At 45.7% G+C, this 21,614-nt stretch overlaps 1 protein-coding gene across 1 annotated transcript in view; it reads left to right on the top strand.

The window, feature by feature from the left end:
* LOC144768233 (uncharacterized) overlaps positions 1-16,471 on the top strand; it is a 103,013-nt gene extending 86,542 nt beyond the window's left edge. The window contains exon 2 of the mRNA XM_078651739.1: positions 13,006-16,471. Within this exon, the coding sequence (XP_078507865.1) occupies positions 13,321-16,419 (3,099 nt within the window). The 5' untranslated portion in view covers positions 13,006-13,320 and the 3' untranslated portion in view covers positions 16,420-16,471. The remainder of the gene's footprint in view (positions 1-13,005) is intronic.
* Positions 16,472-21,614: the final 5,143 nt, after the last annotated feature.

Here is a 21,614-nt window from a genome sequence, read left to right as displayed (position 1 = left end):
CCAGGCCGGTGTTCAACTGTGAAGTCCATCCCTTGTAGGGAGATGGACCAGCGTAGTAACTTCGGGTTTTCCCCCCGCATCTGCATCAGCCACTGCAGGGGTCGGTGGTCGGTCTGTACCCGAAAGTGTGTGCCAAAGAGGTAGGGCCGGAGCTTCTTGAGGGCCCATACCACCGCGAAGGCCTCCCTCTCTATGGTGCTCCAGCGTTGTTCCCGGGGTAGGAGTCGCCGGCTGATGAAGGCCACCGGTTGATCACGGCCTTCGGTGTTCACTTGAGACAGGACTGCCCCAATGCCATGGTCGGAGGCATCCGTCTGGACGATGAACTCCCGGCTGTAGTCGGGGGCCTGGAGCACAGGGGCGGAGCACATGGCGGCTTTCAATTGTTCAAATGCAGCTTGACACTCTGGGGTCCAGTTGACTTTCTGGGGCTGATTTTTTGACGTGAGTTCTGTGAGGGGCCTCACGATAGTACCATAGTCTTTCACGAACCTTCGGTAATAGCCCGTGAGGCCCAGGAAGGCTCGTACCTCGGTCTGGGTGATGGGGGGCTGCCAGGACTGGATGGCGGCAATTTTTAGCTGCAGAGGGGCCACCAGGCCGCTTCCCACCTGGTGCCCGAGGTAGGTTACAGACCCTTGCCCAATTTGACACTTGCTGGCCTTGATCGTGAGGCCAGCTCGCTGAAGGGCTTGCAGCACTGCTCGGAGGTGGTGGAGGTGCTCGGACCAATGGTTGCTGTATACAGCGATGTCGTCTAGGTAGGCGGCGCTGAATCCTTCGAGCCCCGCCAGGACCTGATTGACGAGCCGTTGGAATGTTGCTGGGGCATTCTTCATGCCGAAGGGCATGACTGTGAAATGGTAATGGCCATCGGGAGTGGAAAAGGCAGAACGTTCTTGTGCCCGGGGGGTGAGGCCGATTTGCCAGTAGCCTGCCGTCAGGTCGAAGATACTGAGGTAGCGGGCAGCTCCCATGCGGTCGATTAGTTCATCTGCCCGGGGGATGGGATGTGCGTCTGTCCTGGTGACCGCATTCAAGCCCCGGTAGTCGACGCAGAACCGGAGTTCTGGTGTGGTGCCGGGGGCAGCTGCTTTGGGGACCAGTACTACAGGGCTGGCCCAGGGGCTGTCTGAGGGCTCGATGACCCCGAGCGTGAGCATTTTGGCTACTTCTTCCTGGATGCAGGCCCGTACCCGATCTGGCACGCGGTAGGCCCGGTGGCGGATAGGGGGGCTGTCCCCCGTGTCCACATCGTGCGTACACCAGGAAGTGACACCTGGGGTGAGGGAGAACAGGCTGGCGAATTGTGACAGGAGAACTCGGCACTCCTGGCGTTGCTCTCGGGTGAGGGCCTCTGAGAGTCGGACCCCATCTACGGAGCCGTCTTTCTCCCGAGTTCGTAGAAGGTCAGGGAGGGGCTCGGAGTCCTCTTCAGCCCCATTGTCTGTGGCCATCAGGAGGCTGAGTTCTGTCCGTACAAAGTGCGGTTTCAGTCTGTTAGCGTGGAGGACCCGGAGGGGGTTCCGGGAAGATTCCAAGTCGATGAGATAGGTAGCCGGACCCTTGCGCTCGACCACTTTGAAGGGCCCTGTCCATTTGTCTTGTAGGGCGCAGGGTTCGGTGGGGGACATCACCCATACCTGTTGCCCAGGTTCAAATTCGATGGAGGAGGCATTCCGGTCATACCACCTTTTCATGTCCTCTTGACTGGCCTCTAGGTTGGCTTTTGCTAGTTCTCGGAATCGCCGGGTCTGGTTGCGGAGGGTTAGGAGGTAGCGGAAAACATCTGGTGGGTTCTTTAGAGGGGGCATCTCCCAGCCTTCCTTGACTAGGCTGAGCGGTCCCCGCACGGGGTGTCCATATAGCAGTTCAAATGGGCTGAAGCCCAGGGACTTCTGGGGAACCTCTCGATAGGCGAAGAGGAGGCACGGCAGCAGCACATCCCACTGGCGACGGAGGGGCTCTTCCAACCCCCCGATCATCCCTTTGAGCGTGCGGTTGAACCGCTCAACGAGTCCGTTTCCTTGAGGGTGATAGGGGGTCGTGAACCGGTAGGTAACCCCGCACTGTTGCCAGAGAGACTTCATATATTTCGAAATAAAGTTCGTGCCTCTGTCACTGACGACCTCCCGGGGGAAGCCCACCCGGGAGAAGATCCCCATCAGAGCCCGGCCGACTACCGGGGCTGTCACAGTCCGCAGGGGAACAGCCTCCGGGTAGCGGGTGGCGTGGTCCACTAGCACCAGGATGAATCGATGGCCTTGTTTTGTGCCCGGGTCCAGGGGCCCTACGATATCGATTCCGACCCTCTCGAACGGGGTGGTGACCACGGGAAAAGGTTGCAGGGGGGCTTTCAGTTTGCGGCCGCTCTTTCCACTGGCTTGGCACGTGGGGCAAGATCGGCAATGCTGGTGTACATTGTCCCTCATTTTGGGCCAGAAGAAGTGGGTCACCAGGCGGCTATAGGTTTTGTCTTGACCCAGGTGTCCTGCCAGGGGGACATCGTGGGCCAGGTTTAGCAGAAAGTCTCTAAAACGGAGGGGTACCACTAGGACTCGGCTGGCCCCCAGCTCCGCGATTCTTTGCTCACTGTACAGCAGATCATTGTCCCAGTAGACCCAGTGAGTTCCGGAGGTATCCCCTGCGCTTTGGGCTAGCGCTTGCTGGCGGAGTCCCTCGAGGGAGGGACAGGTCTTTTGTTCTTGGCGAAATTGTTCTTGCGTGGGCCCCCCCTCTTGAGGCCACTGGTCGGGGTTAGCGAGGTCTGGAGGTTGAGCTGGTTCGGGGGGGACGTCACGGTCGGTGGTTTCGGCGGGGGCGACCGGAGGCGGTGGCGCCGGCCATTCGGGTTCCTCTGGGCGGGGGTTGGCACGGGCGGTCATGGACCGGGTGGTGACGCACGCCCAGTCCGGGACGCCCAACATCCCCAGGTGCTCTTTTCGTTCGACTGCTGCCCATGGAGAGCTTTCCAGGTCATTACCCAGGAGGCAGTCTACGGGGGCATCATCTCGGACCGTCACCTTCAACATGCCGGAGACCCCTCCCCATTCGAAGGGGACGCAGGCCATCCGACACAGACTTTCTGAGTTATCGGCTGAACGTACAGGGCAGAGAATGTTTGGTAAGTATTGTTCGGGGGTCACCAGGTGACAGCGGACGGCTGTTACACTGGCCCCAGTGTCACGAAGGGCTTCAGCCCGGCGTCCATTGATGCCCACCCATTGGCTGTACTTCTGGGTATTAGCGGGTAGGGGGACCCGCGGGACCATGTCTCTCCCCCCTAGGCAGGCGAGAGCCATGGCGGCTGGCTCCCATTCTTGGTGTTCCTGTTCATATTCTTCTTGTTCCTCTGAGATCTGTTCCTCCCCCAGAGCAGCAGCGGCTACTTGGCGGGGTCTTGGGCTCTGGTACTGGGGGCAGTTTGGGTCGTTTGCATAGTGTCCGACTCGTTGGCATCGATGGCAGGTACCATTGGCTCGATATCCCGGTCGCGCTGGGGTGCTGCCCCGGTTGGCCGGGGGGGTGGTGCTGGTAGTGGGGGTGACCGGAGCGTTGCTTCTTCCGCGTCCTTGGCCTCCTCCTCCTCGGGGACGGTGCTGACCATTGTTGTTCCGGTTCTGTTCGTAGGACCCATTTCGACCCACTCTGGTGATCTCCCACCGGTCAGCTTCGGCTGCGAGCTGCCGGGGATCCGTTAACTTGCTGTCGAGGAGGTGCTGGCGAAGTTCAATGAAGCAATTGTTCGACAGATGCTCCCATACCATAAGATTGAACAGTTGTTCGTAGGTTGTGACCTTGCTTCCTTTGATCCAGCCCTCGAAGGCTCGGCTAAAGTAATTGACATAGTCCACCCAAGTTGTACCCGGGATGCGGGTGCAGTCTCGGAACCTCTGACGGTACATCTCGGGTGTGAGGCCATAGCGGGTGAGGAGTGCAGCTTTCATATGGTCATAGGAGGTCATCTGGTGGTCCGGGAGTTGCAGCAGGGCGTCGCGGCCCTCATTGAGGAATCTCCCCCACAGACCGGCCCCCCAATCGCTTCTATCGATCCGGTGTGCAGTCATAGCGATTTCATAGGCCTTAAACCATTGCTGGATGTCGTCCTCTCGGAAGTATTCTCGAACGACATCCTTGGGGATGTGTACCTTCTTCTCTGTTGCCCCTGGAGTGTGGGGTTGCTCGGACACCCCTGCTTCTTTATTCTGTTTGCGTAGGTCGATTTCAGCTAGTTTCCGCTCATGTTCATATGCCAGTTTCTTTTCCTCGAGCTCCCTTTGTCTCTGTTTCTCCTCTCTTTCTTCTCGGAGACGCAGGTGCTCTAAGTTGATTTTCTGTTCGGCCAACTTCAGTTCAACGTCCATTTTGAGCCGGGCCATTTCCAGCTCGTGTAGTCGGGTTCTTTCTCGTTCCTGGATCTCGTCTGGCGAGAGACCCGTTCTTTGCTCTTCAGGGGCCATGGGGGTTTGTGCTGCGATGTTTTGATCGGGGGTTCCGGCAGCCCCGGTTTCTGCCCAAGATTCTAGGGCCTGCTTAAAGTCATCTTTGGTATTTAGTCCGGTGGTAGCGATACCTAATTCGATACAGAACTGTTTAAGTTCACGATGGCTGTACTCATCCAATTTCTCCATCTGGAATTTCTCCGTTGATCCGCTGTCTTTAGTTGACATCGTGATTCGCCGTGGGGTGAGCTACTCTCTGTACGGTTTATGCGGTGATTCGGATCGCGCCGCTGGCCACCAATGTTAGACGGACCGGGAGGGTCGGCCGAGGATAAGGGGAGAGGTCTCCGGGGAGAGCCGTCTCCCGTGAATCGTACAGACAAGTAACTTCCCCCCCACAGACGGACACCACACAAGGATAAAGTTCAACGATACTTTATAGGCAATTCTTCAAGTACGGTAGAATGGTACAAGGAGGTCTGGACTCAGGGGTCCCCTCTATTCTGGTCTCTGTTTGGGAAAAGGGTAGCGGGACAGTCTTGTTACCAAAAAGATGGAAATAGCTCTCAATCCTCGAGCTCGGTGGTGTAGATGAACGGGCCGCGGCGGAGCCAGCAGGTCCCGAGAGGGATGAAGGAAGACGACGGTCCGCGGCAGAGCCAGCAGGTCCCGATGAAGGTGGTGGTTACAAACGGTCCGCGGCCACGCCAGCAGGTCCCGACGACGATGAAGGATAGGGTGGTTCCCAAAGCCGCGGCAGCGCCAGCAGGCAAGACGAGGGTGCACAAGACAGAGCTACGGCAGCGCCAGTAGTCCGTCAAGGATGAGTTCTTCTTTGCGTCTCTCGACTCCAAGATACAACTCCCGTCCTGCTCTGGAGCTGCCCCAGTTATAGGGCTGGAGTGCTTTGATGTCCGGACCCTCGCACTTGGAGGTCGGGAGGTCCGGGATGTGGGGGTCCAGACACCCAGCAGGGGGGTGGAGCCAGCGCCCGGGGAGGCGATGGGCGAGCGGCACTTGGCGGGGGAGAGCCATCGACACCTCTTGCTCCCATTGACTGACCAAGTAGCCCGCTCACCTCCTGGGTGGATGTTGGTGCCGGAATGTCTGAGGCCTGGCCAGGCCCAGGGTTGAGGTCGATCGGGGGGCCAGGCGGCCTCGTGGTGGAGTGTCCAAGATGGCGCCCAGGATGGGCGCGCAGGCCGGTAGTGGGTCGGCCTACGCGGTCAACAGGTTCGAGTGTAGGGGTCCCTGCGGGGACGGTGGACGTGCAATGGTGGTGTGTGGTACTTGCGTGGCTGGGCTCGGGCCTGGTTGGGCCGGGGGAGAGCGGCCCTTCATGTGGCCTGTCCAACACTCATCTTTACAACACTATCATATGCACTCATACACCTATACAGACACTCACAGTCTGCCACTCATCCATGGAGTTACTCACACACCTAGTCAGTCCTGTAAAGAATCAATGAGACTTCCATTTTCTTGTCTATACAGTTAAACATAGAGCACCTTACATTTTCAACGATATATACTAACACATACTTACCTTCTTATACAATCATTGATACAAGTACAGATTGATCTGCACAGAGTCACACACCTCCCAGCTAGCCACACACACACTCAGTCTCCCATACAAATACTTGGGCAATCAATCAATAACCCATATAGTTAATCATATAGCTACTGATCAACACATGCAGCAGTTTACAGAACAACAGACATAATGATGCACAAATTAAGACAGTTTAGTCACTAACCCATGCACTCAGTGAGACACATTTAATCACTCACTCATACATTCAGTCATGCACCTACTAAATCCTTTGTCCAGACACTTATACTTCCACTCATTCTTCAATATGTAAGACACATTTTAACTTTACAGAAACATACAGTCACTGGATGTTGTCATCAGTGATGTCATCAGTGATGTCATCAGTGATGTCATCTGAGATGTCATTTGAGATGTCATCAGTGATGTCATCAGTGATGTCACTGACCATGTCATGAATGATGTAATATGTGACATCATCAGCAGTGGATTGCGGGTGCGCGATATATAGTTAGTGCAACTAACTATATATGGAATTTCATTGGTTTTATGTCAATAAAATGTCCAGCTAACTATATATGGTCTCTAACCTATGGTTTTTGCAGTGAATTTTCAAGGTTTTGTAAATGCTAATTCCTAACTATATATGGTCTATAACCTATGGTTTTTTCAGTGAATTTTCAAGGTTTTGTAAATGCTAATTCCTAACTATATATGGTCTATAACCTATGGTTTTTTCAGTGAATATATATATATATTTATACTCACCAACAAGTCGGCTTGATCTTTTATGGACAAGTACTGCATCTAAAAAAGAAGAATAAAAAAGGACTGAAAAAGACAATCAAAATAAAAGACTTCAACTACAGCATATTAAAGGACTATTCACAGAGAGAAACTAAAACCACTGATTAAGCAGGTAATAGTTTATAAGAATAAAAAAAAAACTAGAGCAGGAGAATAAGTTAAAAGAAAGAATCTGTAACCTTGTGTTTTTGTTGTTACAGGAACTGAATACCATTAGAGGGTGATCAGCAAGTAATCTTACAGTGGCAGTCTCTATTAATTCCCATTCCCCTTTCCCTTTCTTTACTGCTAGTTGAATATATTTTGATTGCAGTGAAGTGGAGGAGTTGGGAAGAATTCTTCAAAGATAAAGAATCAAGATCAATTCTTCTGACCCTGTGGAGTCAAGACTCAGGTACCTGGTTGATAACTGACACACATATATAAAAGGAAAAAGTAAAGGAGTTAAAATATATCCTTGCTTAAGTTCATAATCATGTAAATCACCATGGGGTGACCCAGTATCCCTCAGAACCTGGGCAATACAATGTAATATAAACAATGGTTCTGTCGGGTATGTAACCTGATTACTTCAAAGTATGATTTGAATCATTCACAGTTCAATTAGTCATATGGTTACTTAAGACAGTGCTCCAAATTAGGAGCTTACTCACAATGCAAATCCAAACCAAAAGAGTTCAGGGTAACCATCCGTTTTTAATCTATGAATTAATTTTCATTCATAAACACCCTATTTGTACATAAAGATTATTCAATCAAGACTTATTTACAATTTATAAATACTTTTTACAAGACGGCGCATTAAAGAATTGAGTGAATAAAATGTGACATAAAGTGCAATAGTGACATTCAAACGTGATTATTAACAAGTGAGTGAAGGGGGGAAAGGAAGGGAAGCAAAAAGTCTTTTTTGGCCAGTTCCAGTATTCAATTATTATTATTCCAGTAATCCACTTAAGTTGGCTTTGGTAAACTGGATATCCTGTACTTGTCCAACAATTTCAATATCGTCGCCGTTTCGACCCTTTGGACGCCTTAGTTGTGGGTCTAGGGTGGGTTTTCTTCAGGACATGGGGCAGTGGTGTAGCGCCGAAGGTCCTTCGTTGGTTAGGCCCTGAGATATTGCTGAGGAAGGTATGGAATTTCAGGCGTATTGGACTTTTCAAATCCAGTGATAGGGAATAGTGATTCCCGCCGTGGTTTCTGCACCGAACATCCTAGAGCCCAAAAAGATTCCAAGGCTCATTGGGATTAAGATCCCCGTATTGCTGGTACGATCTTGTAAAGTAGACACAGTCCCTTAATCTGCATCCATACACGAGACCTGCTTTCATCCGCTCGCTCCTGCAAGATGTGTTCGGCAATCCAGTATATTAGTTCATAATCAGTCATAATTACATCGGACACTGCTTAAGCATTAGAGCCGTGTTTGTAAACATAATTAGAAGATGGGGATTCCGTCATACCCCTTTTAATCCTTAATCACCAAGTATTTGTGGTCTGACAGTAAGCACTCAAATGAATGTCTCGTAGTTAATTATATGCACTGGATTCACGGTACTGACTAAAGTCTCCAATAACTCTGAAAACTCTGTTAGAAATGAGGAAATCCTATTCTCTCCTGTGAAGCCAGAACGTTAATAGAACAACGTAGCTGGTAGCTGCTCAATAGCGCCTGATCCAAAATGACCTTCAGAGCAATAATTACACATTGTATCGCACTGTCAACAAAGCTCCCAAATAGGTAGTGGTAGTATTAGAAATGGGATCTCTGGTTGGCTAAGGCTTGCACAAACAAAACGCACGAGAGCAGATCAAGTCAAGGGAAAGTGTGTGTCTGTAGTATCAACGTACGACACCAAAGGTGAGACGTGAGACAAGGGTACCAAACAGAAAACCTCTTGGCGGCACGTGGCTGATAAAATTCCCATCAGACCACCCATGTGGTGGAGTTTGCGTCATGTGGGAATTCTGATAATCATGCCATCCAAAAACCAACCAATCAGTGTCGGTACAGGCAAAAATATCACAAATATGTGATCATTATGTGTATCCTAAAAGTGATGCAAACTAAAAAAGAGGGAAGTAACAGTGCTCAAAATAATTTAAAATTGGCTACCCAGACTTCAGAGGATGTACTAGAAGTCCGAGTGTCAAGGAATAAAAACACGCTAGGTAGTAAGACTACCATATGGCGCTAAATAGTGTGGTCATGTTGTGGTCGACATGTTTCAGCCGTCAGGGCATCTAGCCCGGCTTTCTTCAGGACCTCTATGTAACAAATCTTACTCCTGCAACACCAGATAAGACGTCACAGTGAAGAAGTGACAGACATGCACTCAAAAAGTTACAACCATAGCTAGAAAACTTAGAATACTTAAGCATCCACTCAAGGGGAAGTAATATTTCTTCTTCCTATCAAAGAGAACAAGAGAGAAAAATGTTAAAATCACACCAAGTCCCATACCAACACCATAGTGTTCACACGTAAAGACAATTCAGACACACCTGCATGAATAATTTACATTCTGCATACAGGGAAAGCATACTAGCTTAATCACATTGAGGCATTTCCTCAACAGTGATACTCACCCAGCTTTGTGTGGGTGATGGCCTCACCTCACCCGGCAACCGCTCGGGAGTATGAGGCCCCGCTCTAAAATGTAGAGAGAGACACAGTAAGTGTACAACTTTACCATGTCCAACCAATCGTTCTACATTCAAAATCCAACAGACATACGATAGTATCCACTCTGTCAAGACTGAACCCAAACCCACATCAGAGCTTACAAAAAGGTTCTTAGCGTCATATTAGCAGGACAAGAAATAAATCAACTTGTGTACCACAGGGCAGTATCACTGTTGAGGAAATGCCTCAATGTGATTAAGCTAGTATGCTTTCCCTGTATGCAGAATGTAAATTATTCATGCAGGTGTGTCTGAATTGTCTTTACGTGTGAACACTATGGTGTTGGTATGGGACTTGGTGTGATTTTAACATTTTTCTCTCTTGTTCTCTTTGATAGGAAGAAGAAATATTACTTCCCCTTGAGTGGATGCTTAAGTATTCTAAGTTTTCTAGCTATGGTTGTAACTTTTTGAGTGCATGTCTGTCACTTCTTCACTGTGACGTCTTATCTGGTGTTGCAGGAGTAAGATTTGTTACATAGAGGTCCTGAAGAAAGCCGGGCTAGATGCCCTGACGGCTGAAACATGTCGACCACAACATGACCACACTATTTAGCGCCATATGGTAGTCTTACTACCTAGCGTGTTTTTATTCCTTGACACTCGGACTTCTAGTACATCCTCTGAAGTCTGGGTAGCCAATTTTAAATTATTTTGAGCACTGTTACTTCCCTCTTTTTTAGTTTGCATCACTTTTAGGATACACATAATGATCACATATTTGTGATATTTTTGCCTGTACCGACACTGATTGGTTGGTTTTTGGATGGCATGATTATCAGAATTCCCACATGACGCAAACTCCACCACATGGGTGGTCTGATGGGAATTTTATCAGCCACGTGCCGCCAAGAGGTTTTCTGTTTGGTACCCTTGTCTCACGTCTCACCTTTGGTGTCGTACGTTGATACTACAGACACACACTTTCCCTTGACTTGATCTGCTCTCGTGCGTTTTGTATATGTAAGATTGGGGAGCGAGCAGACAGGTCATTAAACTATTCCCCCTGACCCTCCACACACCCTTTTTGTTTTTTGAGTGGCTAAGGCTTGCGCCAGAGCCAGGCAGAGACCACCACTCTAGTCAGGGCTTGGGCGTTACACACCAAAGATAACCCCTGCTCACCCCCATGGTAGCTTGGCACGAGCAGTCAGGCTTATCCCGGAGGCCATGTGTAAAGCATTTGCGCACGCACAAAACAGCAACAACATCCCAGGCTCACCACAAAAGGAACTCCACACAAGGTTATATCAAAAATAGCCTTTGTATTCTCAAAACAGATTAGAATAGTAGTGATACAAAAGGGGATGATGGACGGAGCACTTGAGCAAATCAAACACTCACCCCCAGTCAACTGACCTGGGTTTAATCCATCACCATTCTTTAGCTCACTCTGCCACCCTAGTTCAGACATGGACATATGCATATCAGTCTGTCCCTGTGCCTCATGGGAACAGTCCCGCCCGAACTGCCAAGTCATGTCTTCCCTGGACCGGAAACAAGCATCCTGGGACCACGTTAAGAAAACCCTCAGACAGTGTAATTACTCTAATTGATTCCTGCAAATTAACATTTTTTTTAACAAATGTGTGTGTCTTATATGTGGTCGCCAAATGATTTGTTATCTGGTTTTAGATTGATTATACTTGAACTTTGTGAGAAAAAACAATATATATTAAATTATTATTATTATTATATTATATATATATATTATGTTATTCAAGGATCATAGCTTGTGAGCTCATATTTGCCAGGGTGATGCCCCACCCAGGATTAATGTCGATTTGATGCTTGGTTCCTGAAATAAGTTTTGGTTCAATGAACTGAGTTATAATTGCCCACATGGGCATGAAGCGATTATTTTGTACCTGATAATATGGAATCGTTTGAGCACCTGTATGGCAAGTGTGATTCGAACAGTGATGAGGGACCTCTAACACTGCATTATGAGGAATCGCTGATCGAAAAGCACACTTGTTCATTTAATATGAGCTCACAAGCTATGTTCCTTGAATAACTTTACCTATTATGAACTGAGTCATAACTGCCCACTAGGGCACTAAAGGATTAATGTCGATTTGATGCTTGGTTCCTGAAATAAGTTTTGGTTCAATGAACTGAGTTATAATTGCCCACATGGGCATGAAGCGATTATTTTGTACCTGATAATATGGAATCGTTTGAGCACCTGTATGGCAAGTGTGATTCGAGCAGTGATGAGGGACCTCTAAAACTGCATTATGAGGAATCGCTGATCGAAAAGCTCACTTGTTCATTTAATCGTGTATTTCCCTTTAAGCATGTATGCATCTGTTATATCTTAAGGATTATTTGTCAGACTCACACAATCAAACTTTTGTTTATTTAATATTTTGAACAAAATAGATTTGTTTTAAGGAGTCTGTTTTCACTTACACTGATGTCACGTGATGTATATATTAACCAATGTAACGTATGGTCAAACACTCGTCACCAAGGGAGAAATCCCGAAACGCGTCGAGTGTTTCTCTTGCCGGAGACCATCTTTTTGATTAATAAATCCACGACTGCTGCACTATAACTCGATTTGTGTCCGTGATTGCCGCGCTTTGGTTACAAAGTTTGGAAGTACGGCTGTGGTGCATTTTCGTAGAGGCTGCCTGCCTCGTGACAGACCGCCTTCATTGAGAGGCTGGGAGAGGCGCTGCAAGCACTCGTGCTTGCGATTGGGATTTGTTTCATATATATATATATATATATTGTTTGATATTAAACTTGATATTCAAGGATTGTTTTGGTGGTACATTTGATGACTGGTGTATATTAGTGTATGACGGTGTAAGAGGTGATGAACAATAGAGGTAATAGAATCTAGTTTTCCAAGAGAATTTATTTGTGACGATTAAGTCTTACATGGAATCCTGTCTCTTGGATCAACAGGGCCTCTTTCGATTACATTGACGTAAAGTGGTTCTAATCCGCCTCTTCCTTGACTAGATATGGTCAGAGTCTCAGATCTCTAGAGTTACACTATGTTGAAGATACTCAGATTACCTGTCTATCCTAATCCAGACTCTCTGATACTATAAAAGTCTCCCTTGCAGCATACGCTTTTGTTTCCTGCTGTTATTGTGATGTTCTGTCTTGCATGGTCCATTCACTAGAAAAGGCTCCATTTTGTATTTTTGTTAATCTTTGTGAGAATAGGAAGTATTCCCTGGATAAGAAAGGAGGCATTGTGTTGCTATGTATTTAACATTGTAGCGTGTCGTAGGGAGAGGGTCTCACTCAATGAACAAGGAACCTTCTCTGGTGTCTTGGTTATTCTTTTAGTCCGCACTCCTCGATAGAAGGGGATCATTGAAGGATCGTATGCCCTTACTCTGTCTACTACATCTTCACATTGAAAGTGTAATCTAGAATTTCATTAGCGCATTTGTCTTTATGAACAATTACATGCCAATACATTTTCGTGATGGACTCTGCATTTGAGCTTATCCAGTGTGTTTTTATTTTTAAATCTTTTTCTTATAGATGAAACAAATGCAATAATGATCGAAAAAGGTGAAGGCAGTAAACATTACTTGTTTAGGAAGTGATGGAAAAACAATATGCCTCGAGATCACTTCCCATGAAGGCTAATGCCGTGCCAAAGTATTTTTCTACAGCTGAAAACCCGTACTGTTCAATGAGGTCTGCACTTGGCACTTAGGGATCAGCTGATGTACATAGAAGACATAATACACTGAACAAACTGAAGCAAGTCTGATGAGATGCTTATTATGAAGGAAGAACTAACCTAGTATAGGAAAGAAAACAAATAAGACAAACCGTGTGAATATGTAGAAGATGACAACACAATGTGGCAAAACATATAGAACAAATGGAGATCTAGAACTATATCAGAAAATCCACACAGGGGAGAAACCATATCAATGTGCACAGTGTGGCAAGGCATTTATAACTAATGGACAGCTAAAACTTCATCAGAAAATCCACACTGGGGAGAAACCATATCAATGTACAGAGTGTGGCAAAACATTTAGAACAAATGGAGAGCTAAAACTACATCAGAAAATCCACAGGGGGGAGAAACCATATCAATGTGCACAATGTGGCAAAGCATTTATAACTAATGGAGAGCTAACACAACATCAGAAAATCCACACTGGGGAGAAACCATATCAATGTACAGAGTGTGACAAAGTATTCATAACATATGGAGAGTTAAAACGACATAAAAAAATCCACTATGGGGAGAAAGCATATCAATATGCACAGTGTGGCAAAGCATTCATAAGAAATGGAGAACTGAAGCAACACCAGAAAATCCATATTGGGGAGAAACCATATCAATGTACAGAGTGTGACAAAACATTCATAACAAATGGAGAGCTAAAACGACATAAAAAAATCCATACTGGGGAGAAACCATATCAATGTTCAGAGTGTGGCAAAGCATTTATAACCAATGGAGAACAGAAGCAACATCAGAAAATCCATGCTGGGGAGAAACCATATCAATGTACAGAGTGTGACAAAGCATTTATAAGAAAGTGGCACCTAAATCAGCATCTGAAAATCCACACTGGGGAGAAACCGTATGAATGTACAGAATGCAACAAAGCATTTATAAGAAATCTAGAGCTAAAACGACATCAGAAAATCCACACTGGGGAGAAACCATATCAATGTGCACAGTGTGGCAAAGCATTCATAACTAATCCTGAGCTAACACAACATCAGAAAATCCATACTGGGGAGAAACCATATCAATGTACAGAGTGTGGCAAAGCATTTATAACCAATGGAGAACAGAAGCAACATCAGAAAATCCATGCTGGGGAGAAACAATATCAATGTACAGAGTGTGACAAAGCATTTATAAGAAAGTGGCACCTAAATCAACATCTGAAAATCCACACTGGGGAGAAACCGTATGAATGTACAGAATGCAACAAAGCATTTATAAGAAATCTAGAGCTAAAACGACATCAGAAAATCCACACTGGGGAGAAACCATATCAATGTGCACAGTGTGGCAAAGCATTCATAACTAATCCTGAGCTAACACAACATCAGAAAATCCATACTGGGGAGAAACCATATCAATGTACAGAGTGTGACAAAGCATTCATAAGAAATGAAGGACTAAAACGACATATAAAACTCCATACTGAGGAGAAACCATATCAATGTTCACAGTGTGGCAAAGCATTCATAAGAAATGGAGGGCTAAAGCGACACAAAAAAATCCATACTGGGGAGAAACCATATCAATGTTCAGAGTGTGGCAAAGCATTTATAACCAATGAAGAACAGAAGCAACATCAGAAAATCCATGCTGGGGAGAAACCATATCAATGTACAGAGTGTGACAAAGCATTTATAAGAAAGTGGCAGCTAAATCAACATCTGAAAATCCACACTCGGGAGAAACCATATGAATTTACAGAATGCAACAAAGCATTTATAAGAAATCAAGAGCTAAAACGACATCAGAAAATCCACACTGGGGAGAAACCATATCAATGTGCACAGTGTGGCAAAGCATTCATAACTAATCCTGAGCTAATACAACATCAGAAAATCCATACTGGGGAGAAACCATATCAATGTACAGAGTGTGACAAAGCATTCATAAACAATGGAGCGCTAAAACGACATATAAAAATCCATACTGAGGAGAAACCATATCAATGTTCACAGTGTGGCAAAGCATTCATAAGAAATGGAGGGCTAAAGCGACACAAAAAAATCCATATTGGGGAGAAACCATATCAATGTACAGAGTGTGACAAAGCATTCATAAGAAATGAAGGGCTAAAACGACATAAACAAATCCATACTGGGGAGAAACCATATCAATGTACAGAGTGTGACCAAGCATTCATAAGAAATGAAGGGCTAAAACGACATATAAAAATCCATACTGGGGAGAAACCATATCAATGTACAGAGTGTGGCAAAGCATTCATAAGCAATGAAGGGCTAAAACGACATAAACAAATCCATACTGGGGAGAAACCATATCAATGTACAGAGTGTGACAAAGCATTTATAAGAAAGTGGCAGCTAAATCAACATCAGAAAATCCACACTGGGGAAAAACCATATGAATGTTCAGAATGCAACAAAGCATTTATAAGAAATCGAGAGCTAAAACGACATCAGAAAATCCACACTGGGGAGAAACCATATCAATGTGCACAGTGTGGCAAGGCATTTATAACAAATAGAGAGCTAAAACGACATCTGAAAATCCACACTGGAGAGAAACCATATCAATGTACAGAGTGTGACAAAGCATTCATAACAAATGGAGAGCCAAAACGGCATATAAAAAGCCATACTGAGGAGAAACCATATCAATGTTCACAGTGTGGCAAAGCATTCATAAGAAATGAAGGGCTAAAACGACATATAAAAATCCATACTGGGGAGAAACCATATCAATGTACAGAGTGTGACAAAACATTCATAAGAAAGTGGCAGCTAAAACAACATCAGAAAATCCATACTGGGGAGAAACCATATCAATGTACAGAGTGTGACAAAGCATTTATAAGAAAGTGGCGGCTAAATCAACATCAGAAAATCCACACTGGGGAAAAACCATATGAATGTACAGAATGCAACAAAGCATTTATAAGAAATGTAGAGCTAAAACGACATCAGAAAATCCATACTGGGGAGAAACCATATCAATGTGCACAGTGTGGCAAGGCATTTATAACTAATGGAGAGTTAAAAGTACAACAGAAAATCCACACTAGGGAGAAACCATATAAATGTACAGAGTGTGACAAAGCATTCATAAGAAAGTGGCAGCTAAAACAACATCAGAAAATCCATACTGGGGAGAAACCATATCAATGTACAGAGTGTGACAAAGCATTCATAACAAATGGAGAGCTAAAAGGACATCAAAAAATCCATACTGGGTAGAAACCATATCAATTTACAGAGTGTGGCAAAGCATTTATAACCAATGGAGAACAGAAGCAACAACAGAAAATCCATGCTGGGGAAAAACCGTATGAATGTACAGAGTATCACAAAGCATTCATAAGAAAGTGGCAACTAAATAGACATCAGAAAATCCATACGGGGGAGAAACCATATCAATGTACAGAGTGTGGCAAACATTAAGTACAAATGGAAAGCTAAAACGACATCAGAAAATCCATACTGAGGAGAAATCATATCAATGTACAGAGGGTGAAAAAGCATTAAGTACAAATGGAGTGTTAAAACAACATAAAGGCGACATTGGAGAGAAACAATATCAATGTACATAGTGAGGCAAAGCATTGTTAATAAATGGAGATTTGAAGCGACATCAGAAAATCTTATTGGGAAAACCTGAATGGATGTACGGAGTGTGACAAAGCATTTTTAACAAATAGAGAGCTAAAAAAAAAATCAGAAAGTCCACACTGGAGAGAAACCATATCAATGTACAGAATGTGACATGGGATTTTTTAGAAATCAAAATTTAATTTAACATCGGAACGTTCACACAGGCGAGAAACCATATCAATGTATTGACTTTCACAAAACATTCATGACAAATGGCGATCTAAAATGACATTAGAAAATCCACATGGAGAGAAATGCTATGTACAAACAGAATGTGATAGAGTCTTAAATAGGAAGAATAAGCTAATACAGCCTCAACAGATTTACACTAGGGAGTAACCATGTTAATGCACAGAATGCAACAAGGGATTTGCTACAAAACAACATTTGATATGACTTTAGAATGCTCACATTGAAAAGAAACTATATAAATGTTTTGAACGTGAGAGTGCATTCATAAGAAATGGAGAGCTAACACAATATGAAACGTCCTTACTTAAGACTACACTGAATGTGACAAGGCATTAGCAAGGGAGAGTTAAAACAACATCAGAAAGTCTCTGGGAAAATCTGCAACAGTGTTCTTAATGATGTAACCGAATGAATGTAAAGAAAGTGACAAGGCATTTATTAGAAGGACACGGCCAATATAACATCAGAAGTTCTACATAGAAGTAAAACCATATGCATGCACTTACCACTTACTGAGACAAGGCATTGTTTAAAAAACCCACACCTGCTCACAGTGTTATGTTTCATACAGATACCCCAATATAGGCTCAGGTAATTACCGAACCTTTTACCTATATCTTCCCTGCCATTACACTACATAACGGTTCTTGGTAGTGACATTATACCTAGTTACGGTACTGCTTACAGGACGTGTTTTTTTTTTTCAGAAAAACTAGCCTCATCCATTATGCATGAGGGTTCTTGGAATCTCAGCAAGACTACCATCTCCTGCATAATAACTATGTATAAGGGTTATTCCTTCCGTCATCCTAGTCCGACATGACACAGCAAGATAGATCCCCTGAGGGTACCACTTTGGGCATATAAGCACCATATTTTTCCTGAGGCAGGTGGAGGCGAAGAAGGACTTTCATACTGACACACTGACGCGAGATGTTGAGGTTCCTGGAGGCAGACACTCCAGATCGCAGTGGTGTAACATCCCTCGCAGTATGTCCATCTTCAGACCAAGACAGGGTCCCACAGTCTCTCATTTCAGGTAATGGGGTTGGCTTTATCCTAGGGGGATTCTTGGCTCTATACCTACATACATGTTAGGTACACGTAGGTACATCAAGATAGTGTTGAATTGTAGGAGTAGGCATTTATTACTGTCATGTATTTTATATTCTGGTCGTATTCATTGTTCTAGCACTATGGTAGGAATTTACCATCCTTTTACTCTTTTGGTTCTTATAATCATTTAGGTCTGTTTGTCTTATGGTTGTTTCAGCACACCTATTTTACAGCAGAATGACGCTGGTTCAATAAATGTTTGTTGAAAAAGGTCCCCACCGTTTATTCTGTGTAGTACTCTGAAACAAAAGTGAGCATGAGTAACTGAGCGAAAAGTACTGCACTGTTTCCACGATCCCTGATGGAACAGAGTTGTTGTGTTCAATAGTTGCTAAAAGCAATTCTCTCTTTGGTAAGAAGGGTTTATAGTGGCACTGTGAGCTAGCTGGTATACAGGCTAACATACCCGGTGGGGGTGTCTGGAATTAATCTGGACACCAATCCCGCAGTGTATGTTGTCTGAACGTGCAGATCCTATATAGGTTTATAGGAACTACACGACAACAGCTATAGGGGGATGAAGTAACTGAGCACAATGTGGAACAAAGGAACAAAAACAGTGGCAGTCATCAAAGGTGCCAAAGGATTAGTCAACAAAAGGTTCCAGGACAACTTGCCCCTTTCCTACAGAGGTGACAATATGCAATCTCCCGATAGCAGCAAATGGACAGAAAGCAACAGCTACATTTCTTTACCTACACCCAGTCTGCTGTAGGTTTAAGGGCTATTCTGGCTACCTCGTGATAAGACCTGGTGCTGCCTATTTACTCAGTTATGAGATTTGCTCTGCAAGGACTTCTAGGGCTCGTATCCACAGTTTTGGGCACATTTGTGGAGTTTGTTATCAAGGATGTTATGTTCATGCTGTATATCGTTGGCATTTTGTTTCTTTCATTAAACAATACTACCCAGGAGTGGCAAGTGGAGTTTTGGGGTCAGATGAAAGTCAGATGCTACTGGCCTTAGGTATTTTCAGCCCCAAAGTATGTGTGTATCCGGTTTATGGTTTCATGTGGGACAGGAGGTGCCACCATTTGTACAGACATTGCAGGACAGTTTGCTGAATAACCTGCAAATAAAAGGCCTCTGCTTAGAGCAGTGATTACAATCTACTATATCACATGTAGGCAACAATTGTATTCTTTCTCCTTTTGCACCATGTATTTTTTTTAACATACTGATCTGTAATAAAATAAATATTTTCTGAAAGTACCGACTGCAATCCTAGATGGTTGAACACAGGAAACTATCTTATACTATACAGTGTATAGAGGTAATCACCTTTCTAAAGCGCTCCAATGTCCTTTCAGACTATGTCTGCTTAATAGAAAAAAACAAATAAATAAATCTTTTTGCCTGAATAGGGAAAGACAAAGCTGGTCTTCTCTCTCCTCGAGCCTTGTTCTAAAAGGATACATTCTCTGGCCACCCTTGGAGGGGAGGGAGGGGGTTAATGAGAAGAATCAAACAGATGATTTATATTTAGAAGCCATGGAGAGGGATCGGAAATGTCAGCAATGTGTACCCCACCTTTCAGTCTCATAAAATGTGAGCCCCTGCTTGATAGACCCCCTTAGTTTCTTCCAATGTGAATAAATGGTCTAGTACTACCCTCGGTGTCTTGCAATGATGTGAATGTGACAAAAAATACATTATTTATTTTATTAAGAGGTTTTATAAAGCTTGTACATGATCTAAAAGAATCAGAAACCAGTGCATACGAAAAGATTGTTTTGGTTTCATATTTAAGCGCAGTACAACTTTTAAACCAGCAACACAACATGAGAGAGACATTGTATCAATCTTAGCAACTCTGTACCTGCATACTTGGATTGAGGCAGGTGATTGGATAACACATCCAGTGATGTGTGCTGTTTACAAAGCCGACTCCTGGTCACCGCGCATCATGACAAAGCCCTTTTCCTGTTTCCAAGTCTGTTATAATTAGGGCTCCTGGTTTTATGGTATTTTTTAAAAACATTTCCGACTGTATTTATCCAGATTTATTTTTTGGCCTTCCTATTAGTATTCATCCATATTTATTGGTTTGCAAGTAAATGTAGTTAAAATGGGTACATTTCCACATTTAGTTAACTGTTAAACATGCACACGTTCTTTGATACCTGTCACATTTTAGCAAATCCAGCAGTCAAATATAGCAAAATATTACACCCAGGGGGCGTGGCCAAGATGGCGGCACGGTAGGAAGCCAGACTCTTCTCCTCCAGCCCTGCCAAATCATCCGCTTTGCATTTTCCCCATTCCCCGACATAGAACTCTCCCGACATCGAAGGGCATCGACTCCTACTTATCCTGGTGCCTCAGTGAAGCAGTATTTGGATCACCTGAGCCCGCCTGCCTGATCCCTCGGCGAAGCACCATGAAGGTCCTGCGGCCGAGGCAGGAGCCGCGAGTCCAGCTCTGGCGAGATCCCCGGCACCGGTAAAGCAACCCAGCCCCTGAGAGCAACAGAACGCCTGGTGGGCATTGACTGCCTCCTGTACCACTATCTGGATGTCCTGTGAACCGGGAGTTGTCCACCACTTGAGGCGGCGGGCAAGGCCCAGGACACGACCTATCGGGCGGCCACCATCTTGTCGCCAGAGTTTGCATCAGCTGGTCCCATCTACTTTGCAGCTACTGACTGCCGCCTGGGGAGACACCTAGCGGACGGCCATGCCTGGCGGAAGACCTCCACAAGTACGCTCTGCCTCACGCGCACAATGGACCTGAGCACCCACCACTCCATGGCCGCCTACCGCAACACAGGTTGGATGCCCCGAGACCCGGGAGATTCCTGCATCCGGAAGCAGTGGGTCTTCCCGGGACGCAGCAGGACGGGCAATCGGCATCCACTTTCCCTTCCAGCGTTGGCCTGCATGGAGCTGGCAGCAACCTCCTGAGGGCCTAAGGAACTAGCAGATCACTGTGACAGTCCGTAACGCCGTGCAGGTGCGTTCTCTACCCTGCACTTGTGGGATCCGTGGCCCGGTCCGGGGAGAACCAGGAGCCGCCATTTTGCTTTCCGCCCGCTATAGACTGTGAGGCCCACAGCCTGGTCAGCGGGCCCTACTTGACTACCGGGGAGGAGAGAGCTCACTGAGAGGCTCGCCAGACCCGCAGTGAGCCCAGGACATCTGATTGTGACGGATTCCTCGCCCGGCAGCCATTGGCTGACTACTCATGGGTGAGTCGCATGGAGCTGAGGTGCAAGGTGCGGGGCCTCCTTACTCACACATGCGACATTCCAGCATTGCTCCCAGAGGCCTCGGAATACTGAAAGAGAGCCCCTAGAGGGGTCAGAGCCTCCCTCCCGCCCAATCTTTGCAGCGGTGGGATCGGGGGGCTCTTTTCTCTGGTCTGTTCCCCCACTAGGTGGCACTCAAAACCCTGATTGGATAAATGGGGGGGGTCCTTTGAATGCTGCTGCTAGGCTCTAACATCACTCCTTGTCCGTTGGCTGACGGATGGCC

Source organism: Lissotriton helveticus, chromosome 1_1 (genome assembly GCF_964261635.1).
Source record: "Lissotriton helveticus chromosome 1_1, aLisHel1.1, whole genome shotgun sequence".
Lineage (NCBI taxonomy): Eukaryota > Metazoa > Chordata > Amphibia > Caudata > Salamandridae > Lissotriton > Lissotriton helveticus.
Note: the sequence above shows the minus strand (reverse complement) of the source record. Positions and strands in the feature narration are given on the sequence as shown.